The sequence below is a fragment of the Polyodon spathula genome, chromosome 44, assembly GCF_017654505.1.
Source record: "Polyodon spathula isolate WHYD16114869_AA chromosome 44, ASM1765450v1, whole genome shotgun sequence".
NCBI lineage: Eukaryota > Metazoa > Chordata > Actinopteri > Acipenseriformes > Polyodontidae > Polyodon > Polyodon spathula.
The window spans coordinates 3157295-3166284 of record NC_054577.1 but is presented as its reverse complement, the minus strand read 5'-3'; the positions used below and the strand labels follow the sequence as shown (position 1 = coordinate 3166284).

Here is an 8990-nt window from a genome sequence, read left to right as displayed (position 1 = left end):
AGAGGGAGGAGAGAGGGAGAGGAGAGAGAGAGGGAGAGAGAGAGAGGAGCAGTACTCCACCTGCCACTACTGCTCACAAGCCTCTGTCACCTCCCTAACTACTCCCTACGTCCTCTGTGTCTCCCAACTCCCTCTCCCTCTCCTATCAGCTAGGCTCCCTGTCATTGTCAGCCTCCTGTCTCCTCCCCCTCTGCAGTCGCCCCTGTGTATGGGAGAGAGGGGAGAGGGAGAGAGGAGAGAGGGAGGGAGAGGAGAGAGAGGGAGAGAGAGACAGAGAGGGTGTGGAGAGAGGGAGAGGGAGAGGGAGAGGGAGAGAGGGAGAGGGAGAGGGAGAGGGGAGAGGGAGGGAGAGAGAGAGAGGGGAGAGAGAGAGGGAGAGAGGGAGAGGGAGAGGGAGAGGAGGAGAGGAGAGGGAGAGAGAGAGAGGGAGGGAGAGAGGGAGAGAGGGAGGGGAGAGGGAGTGAGGGAGAGGGAGAGAGAGAGGGAGAGGGAGAGGGAGAGGGTACTCTGCCCATCGCACCCACTCTCTCCCCCCCCATCCATCTCCTCTCTCCACCATCCATATCAGAGAGGGAGTGGAGAGAGAGAGGGAGAGAGGGAGAGGGTGAGAGGGAGAGGGATCTCCCCTCCCTCCACGTGCCAGCTACCTCCTCTCTCCTCATGCCTCTCCCCTACCTACTACTACCTACACCCTCTCCTCTCCTTACTTCAACCTCTCCCTGCTCATTCAATGATCTCACTCCTCCCGTCCCTCACCTCCCCCCTTACAAGCTCCTCTGCCCACCTCTGGGTGTGTGTGGGTGTCATGTCAGTGTGTGTGATGGGTGTAGTGTCCCTGTGTGCTCATGTCAGTAGGTTGTGTGTTGTCCCCGTGGCAGTGTCAGATGGGAGAGAGAGGGAGGCCACAGCGTACGACTATATTTAGAACTAATTAAAGGGCTGCTAGGACGCCTCCACTCTAAAGTTTGTACTGGTGATATAAAGCTGATTAATATTCTCCCCGCCGATCCCTGCGGAGGTGAGATTTCTCTCTGCAAAGCCGGCGTGGGGGGAAGATGAAAGACCGAGGAATTACCTTCCAATCTCTTAATGTGAATTAAAAAAAAAATCCTTATTGCCTTCCCCCGGAGCCTCCTACACAGGGAGCCGTGCAGCTCCCCTTCACCTCACCATCACGAGTCCTTTACAAAACACAAGAATATTCTAGAGCATCGCAATGACTTGCTTGGCTTTGCTTGGCTCAATCCGGCGACATTTTCTCTATAATCTATTTGTCTTAAACTAGAGCTCTTGAATTTTGGGTGCACAGTTTGAAAACATAAAAAATGAAAATAATAATAATTCAATTGTAGATTTACTTAATCTTGGCATTCATACAGGCTCAGATTCGGGTGGGCCTGCGTGGAGACTCCCACCCTTGACTACACCCCTGAGAAGGAGCCCTGATGACTTTTATTGAACTAATTAATCATTAATTAATCACACGAGAGAGATCTCTTCTTCTTCAGATGAGATGAGGCGTCCATCCCTCTTTCCTACTCTCTCCCGTAGAAGAGATCTGTGAGCTGTTGAACGCGTGTGATTAATATTATTTTTAGTTAGTTCGATAAAACTCATTACCTCCCGTCTTTGGTCTCTCATCTCTGGACTGACACGGCTCCCATTCAATCTGTTCATTTCATACAGCAGAAACAGTAACAGGTGCACAGCGGTGGCAGTGTGGGTTATTTTCTGAATGCTTTTTTTTTTTTTGCAACAGGGACGGGTTATAGTGTGCATCTCTCTAGAGAAGCCGTGCCGCTTTTCTGCTGTCACTCCGATCGTTCGAGTAGAAACGACAAGGACAGCCGCGCCGCGCCGCTCGGGTCCACGCAGTAATTGACAGGCGGCAGCGCAGAGGCAGGAGTCGTGAACTGTCGGGAGCAATGACGTCAATATCGGTCAAGCTCCGATAATCCTATCATTATCTATCATGCTCTCTCTCTCAGAGGAGTCAATTAACCTCGTTCAACATTTGGGCAGAAGGCGAAACACATAGAGTGTGTGTGTGTGTGTGTGTGTGTGTGTGTGTGTATGTTTGAGTGTAATATATACACACACACATATACACACACACCTAGGCACACACTGTATATATCTGTGTGTGTGTGTGTGTGTGTCTGTGTGTGTGTGTGTGTGTGTGTGTGTGTGTGTGTGTGTGTGTGTGTGTGTGTGTGTGTGTGTGTGACACACGTTGAACATGTAGACTGTGGTGTCAGTTATCTGTCAGTGTCCACATGTATACACACCACAAATATGGGTGTGTGTATATATCTGTGTGTGTGTGTGTGTGGTGTGTGTGTGTGTGTGTCTATGTGTGTTGTGTGTGTGGTGTGTGGGGTGTGTGTGTGTGTGTGTGCGTGTGTGTGTGTGCTTAAGATTGTAGTAACTGAACTTTGGATATCGAGGGAAAGGTTACTGCCCCTTACGCGTGTACCCACTGCAGTGTAGGGTCCAATCTTAGGTTCCAATCTCATCTCTCTCTCTCTCTCTCTCTCTCTCTCTCTCTCTCTCTCTCTCTGAACATTTACCTGTACGCCACTTACATACGTCTACAATGTTTGTCCCTCTCCTTTCCACTTGAACAGGAGAGGACAAGTGGTGTGAATCACAGGCATGCTGCTGAGTATAGTTACAGCTGCACAGCGCTGCACTGAATGAGACGCGTGAACTGTGTAGAAAATGAAGCAGCGCCTTCAGAAATGCATTAATAAACACATTCATGCATATAGACATGCATACATACACACACACACTGACACACAAAACAGACAGACAAACACACACTGAGACACACACAGAGTCAGACACACAATCAGAGATAGACACACGCACAGAGTCAGACACACAAACACAGACAGACAAACAAACACACACACACTGACACACACACAGAGTCAGACAGACAGACAACAAACACACACACATACACACACACAGAGTCAGACACACAAACACAGACACAGACACACACACACACACACACACACACACACACACACACTACACTTAGTTATCAGCTAAGTGCCCCTCTCCTCTGGCGCTACCGCGATACGTTACGCAGTTAACTCACACACAAGCTCACACTTTTTGACAGTCGAAGCGAGGAGGGAGAGAGGAGGAGGAGGAGGAGGGGAGAGAGGGAAGAGAGAGGGGGATCTCAAACAAAACAAAGAGAACTGAAACAACTGACCAATCAAAACAAACGAATAATAATAATAATAATAATAATAATAATAATAATCATAATAATAATAATAATATAATAATAATTGATGTGTCCAAAACTTTTTTTGAGACCCATCAAACATTTAGAATACACTAGAGTTTATGATTTTGAAACAGAGCGAACAAAGAGAGAGAGAGAGAGAGAGAGAGAAAGAGAGATGATATGTATATACGTATAATAATGGTATTATTATTATTATTATTATTATTATTATTATTATTATTATTATTATGGTATCCAAACACATTGGTCGCACTACGTTTGTGTAACAGAGTGACTGGAACTTCTAGCAGATCCAGCGGCAGCATCTTTTCCTGTGTTTCTTACTGAATTATTAACAAGATACCGATGAATATTTCATTGTGGCTGCAGAGAGAGAGAGAGAGGGACGGAGAGAGAGAGTGTGTCTCTGCTGTGTGCCGCTGCAGGACTGGCGGAGCGGAGACCGGCTCTCTCACTGCCAGTCCCAAAGCCGTTACTGGAAGGGCCATTCCTTGGTTGGAGACGGGAAACAGCAGGTTAACAGCTCTCTCGATTAGCACAGCGACGCTGACATGCTAGGGGGCCCGATCCGGCCCGGCTGGACCAGAATCTCTTCACTCTCGACTCACTAATTGAGTTTAAATTGACGGTTTAACGATAAGCTTCCGACAGTATGAGCTTTATTAATGTGTAATATTTCATTATTATTATTATTATTATATTTATTATTATTATTATTATTATTATTATTATTATTTATTATTATTATTATTATTAATGGGATTATTATTATTATTTATTATTATTATTATTATTATTATTATTATTATAAATGGATCTACAGTATATCGTCATAGCTTTTCTTGTGTAAGTTCCAGTGAATTCATAATAATGATAATTAATTTATTGTGTATGTTTGTGTTTGCAAAGCCAATTACTCAAAAAAAGAAACAAACAAAAAAACGAATCTACGTGGACGGTTGATATTTTGAACAGCAGATTCTGTGTGTATGTGTGTGTTTGTGCGTCTCTGGAGTATGGAGCGAGTTATGCATTCAAGTCACTCTCTGACAACGGGAAACCTCGGCTCTTTAATAAAAATACTACACTCCATTCACTGCTTCTCTCGTTCATTCATCAAAACCACTGCGGTGTGGAGAACAGCGGCTCCAGCCTGGCACAGTCTTTATCAATGAACCGCTGACGTCAATGGGGATGCTGACGTCAGGACACGTGGTGCTCCGGGGTAGTATTAAAAAGCGATCGCTGTCCGTGGTGCTGAAACAGAGCAAGACGCGTGGAGAGAGAGATAGAGTGAGAGAGAGAGAGAGAGAGAGAGCCTGAAGAAAAACAGAGATATTTCTATATCTCGCAAACAGGCAAAGAAATGTTAGTTTCATTTACTATATCCGGTTAAGATGGTTTGTTCTGAAGGAATCCTAGAATAAATAATTATCATCATTTAAAAAAAAAAAAAACCAAAAAAAAAAAACATTATTAACGGTAAGTTTGGATTTTAATAATAATAATAATAATAATACCTGGTTTCCTTTTTATGGCGATTTTGTTATTCTTAATTTGAGTGTCAGCTTCAGTCTTGTTAATTGAGATATATAAACACACACACACACACAAGACAGAGAGAGAGATGGTCAGAATACAGATAGACAGACACTGATATTTAAAGAGTGCCGGTGCACCTGTTGGGTTTGGGATACTGGGCGCTCCGACAGGTTTGAACACTGTTCGTGACTCGGGGAGGATTGCTATTTAGTGCTGCGCGGGGCTGCGCGGGGCTGCGCGGGGCTGCATGCCTTGATCTGCGGGTCGCATTTGCAAGCTAAAAGCACTGAGCTGCTGTGGTAATGAAAAGAGATTCAGCACCTCTGATTGCGGGAGAGAGCGGTCTGTCTGTGTGTCTGTCTGTCTGTGTGTGTGTGTGTGTGTGTGTGTCTGTGGGTCTGTGGGTCTATCTGTTTGTGGGTCTGTCTGTCTGTGTGTGTGTGTCTGTCTGTGTGTGTGTCTGTGTGTGTGTGTGTCTGTGTGTCTGTGTGCCTGACACCCCAGACCCAGACACACACACGTGTGTGTCTGCGTGTCTGTGTGTGTCTGTAGGTCTGTGGGTCTGTCTGTTTGTGTGTCTGTCTGTCTACGTGTCTGTGTGTGTGTCTGTCTGCCTGTGTGTCTGTCTGTGTGTCTGTGTCTGTGTGCCTGTATGTCTGCGTGTCTGTGTCTGTCTGTTTGCGTGTCTGTGTGTGTGCCCTGTCTGCCTGTGTGTCTGTCTGTGTGTCTGTGTGTCTGCGTGTCTGTGTGCCTGTCTGTCTGTGTGTCTGTCTCGCTGGATCAGGATTATAAGGCACCACACTGACTCACACACACAGGCGATATGATGAAGATGTTAAGTTCTGTTTTTCAGCAGGATTGCTGTATATAAAAAAAGACCCTTCGTCCCTACACATATTTTTTTTCTGGGAGAAGAGCTTCGGAAGCAATGTAATATTACCATTACCCCCCCCCCCCCCCCCCCCCGCACTCTATCTAGACTGACCTTTTCCCATGCCTGAGTCACGAATGCAGACTCGCTGTGGAGTTTCTCTCATTGTGCAGCACTGATGATCGCACTACGTTACACAGGCAGCTCCACTCTGGTGCCTTTGCCTTTACCAGACAGGCTTCTGTGTGTGCTTTCAGCAGCTCCAGAACAGGGAGAAAGATAACTCGCTTCAGGTTTAAAGTCTGTGTTATCACTCCAAGAGAAAGAGCAGCTTCCTGCCAGCGTTCTATATAGAATACTAGACTTGCTCTGGAACGCCTGGTCTTGCCTCGGGGTCTGTTTACAAGGTTCCAAATAGAACCGTTCGGAGTTATGCAATTAGAACAGTTTGATTACGTGTTCCAATCTGGAACATAGAATAAGCACAGAGAGGTGTGATAAAGCATAGGGAAGCATTGTAAAGCACAGAGAGGTCTGGTAAAGCATAGGGAAGCATTGTAAAGCACAGAGAGGTCTGGTAAAGCATAGGGAAGCATTGTAAAGCACAGAGAGTTCTGGTAAAGCACAGGGAAGGATTGTAAAGCACAGAGAGGTCTGGTAAAGCATAGGGAAGCATTGTAAAGCACAGAGAGGTGTGATAAAGCATAGGGAAGCATTGTAAAGCACAGAGAGGTCTGGTAAAGCATAGGGAAGCATTATAAAGCTCAGATAGGTCTGGTATAATGAATATGTATCTATATATATAATACCTGTTTATTCCTCTGTGTTTCTTGCAGACTCTCAGCGATGACATGGTCTTGTTACCGCGGCTGCGCGGTCTTCCTGCTCCTCTCCATCACCCTCGTCCGTGGTGCGCCCGTCATGGAAAACGAAGCCCCGCGGAAGGATAATGCGGGCACGGCGCATGATGGCATGCCGCGGCTGCTGGACCCCATCCGCGAGCTCAACCTGGAGACCCCCCAGCTGCCCGGGGAAGGGGACAAGGAGGTGCAAACCCGGTCCCTCTCCCGTCCCAATCCCGCCCGCCTCAGCCCCAAGCAGCAGGGAGGAGAGGAGGGAGAGGAGGAGGAGGAACTGTTCAAAGACATCGACCCGAAAACGCTCGCTGCCGTGCTGATTGAAGCGCTGAACCAGGGCGGGGAGCGGGAGGAGGAGAGGGAGGGAGGGAAGGAGGGAAAGGAGGGTGGAGAGGAGAAGGGAGGAGAGGCAATGCTAGCCTTGCTGGGGCGGCAGCATCAGGAAGAGGCTATGGAGAGGAGGAAGGAGGAAGAGAGGCTGACTGAGAGGGTGAAAAGCCGGACTAGGAGTGGCCAGGGGGGGCTGGAGAAGGAGAAGCCCAGGGGGGAGAGCAGTTCCTGGGAGAAGCCAATGGCCGACCCCCCCTCAGAGGAGAAGGAGGAGGAGGGAGAGGAGAAGCAGGGAGTCCTGACCGAGCAAGAGATGGAGAACCTGGAGGCCAAGCTGAGGGAGATGCAAAGACATAGCCTGGCTGTGGAGAAGGAGAGAGAGAGGGAGAGAGAGAGAGCTGCAGTCGCCAGCCTGGGGAAGGGGAGAGGGAGCTGGGCAGACTCGGAAGAGGTCCGGGGGGAGCTTGCTGCTTTCATGGGGCTGGTGCAGAAAGGAGGGGAGAACCAGGAAGAGGAGGAGGAGGAGGCAGAAAGGGAGAGGAAGGCACAACAGCCCAGGCTGCACCACCCCCGGTTCAGAAGCGAGGAAGACGAGGAGGAGGCTGAGTTAGAGGCCGAGGAAGAGGCAGAGCAGGAGGAGGTGAGGAGGCAGGCAGCCGAGGCCCAAAGAGCCAGGGACGAGGAAGAGAAGCTGGCCGACGTGGCGTCCGATCTGTTGCTGCAGTACCTCACGAAGCAGGGAGGGGACGCCAGAGAGCAGGAGAGGGAGGAGCTCGAGGAAGGGCACAGCCACAGCACTAACCCCAACCACAGGCAAGGCCAACGCAAAAAGAACTACCTTCTGGAAGACAACGCAGCCGAGGACAAGAGGTCCAACGAGGTTGAGGTCAGGGATGAGCAGGACGAGGACGACATCGACCCGCAGACCATCGACAGGCTGATCGAGATCTCCAGCAAGCTCCACCTCCCCGCAGATGACGTCATCGACATCATCACCGACGTGGAGGAGAAGAAGAAGAAGAAAGACTCCGCCCCCGAGCTCCGGCGCCGACCCGCCCCTAACCCAGCCCCCAAACCGGCCTTCAACCATAACCTTGACCAAAACCCCGCAGGCAGAGCCGGCAGCGCAAGGGCGCCCCCTGGCAGGCTGCAAGTGGAACTGCAACGCGATTTCAAGCATAAAGCAGCGCCTGTAAAACAGCAGCAGTATCCCAAACAGCAGGCTTCCATGCACAAGGTGAACAGCCTGTATTACCCTCGCTACCAGCCTGCCAGACACAGCCAGGAGCTCTCTGTGAACGACATCCTGGGCAACTCCCTGGACTACGAGGAGTCGTGGCCAGCCCCCTGGAGATACCAAGCCCAGCAACAGCAGCAGCCGGAGCGAGAGAGCTACCCCATCCCGAATTACATCCAGCCCCGGCGCCCCCCTCCCCAGCCCCGCAGGCACTTCTACTACCCCGCTGCCCCCAGGGGGCAGCAGAGAGGAAATTACTACCAGGAGACGCGAGACAACGAGGAAGAGCTGGAGAACTTCATCGAGAAGATCCTGCTGGAACACCCGGAGGTGTTCCAATGAGGATCCGCCCCGCCGCCGCTGCGAAACCCCGCCCCCGCCGGGGAGAGAGGGAGGGAGAGAGAGAGCAAGATGAGAGGAGAGAGAGAGAGAGAGAGAAGGCTGCACGTGTGTTTATTCTCTGCTTCGTTCAACTGCTGTGCAAAAGTATCGCTTCATTGAAAAAAAAAAACCCTGTGACGTGTGGCTGTGCGTCACTCAGTCAGTCAGCTGTGTGCCCTGTGCTGATGACGTGTACAACCTGACTTGTATCAATAAAATCTGTGGCTTCATGTAAATAGCATGTTGATTTTACTAGTTTTGCTAAACAAAAAAACACAAATAAAAGCAACTATTTTATTAACTTTCAGTTTTCTATTTCCTTTGAAAATTGTATATATATATCATATTTATATATTTATAATATATATTATATATATACACATAAACACACCCCCCCCCCCCCCCCCCCCCCCACCCATATACACACACCCCCACCCCACACACCCACACACACACACACACACACACACACACCCTTACACACAGTAAACCACAGGTGTG

The 8990-nt window shown here is 49.1% G+C and overlaps 1 protein-coding gene across 1 annotated transcript; it reads left to right on the top strand.

The window, feature by feature from the left end:
- The first annotated feature begins 4677 nt into the window (after nt 1–4677).
- LOC121305705 (neurosecretory protein VGF-like) lies at nt 4678–8786 on the top strand. The gene is made up of 3 exons (XM_041237414.1): nt 4678–4753; nt 6521–8490; nt 8521–8786. The coding sequence occupies exon 2, from the start codon at nt 6531–6533 to the stop codon at nt 8448–8450; it is 1920 nt and encodes a 639-aa protein (XP_041093348.1). The 5' UTR covers nt 4678–4753; nt 6521–6530; the 3' UTR covers nt 8451–8490; nt 8521–8786.
- The last annotated feature ends 204 nt before the right edge of the window (nt 8787–8990 follow it).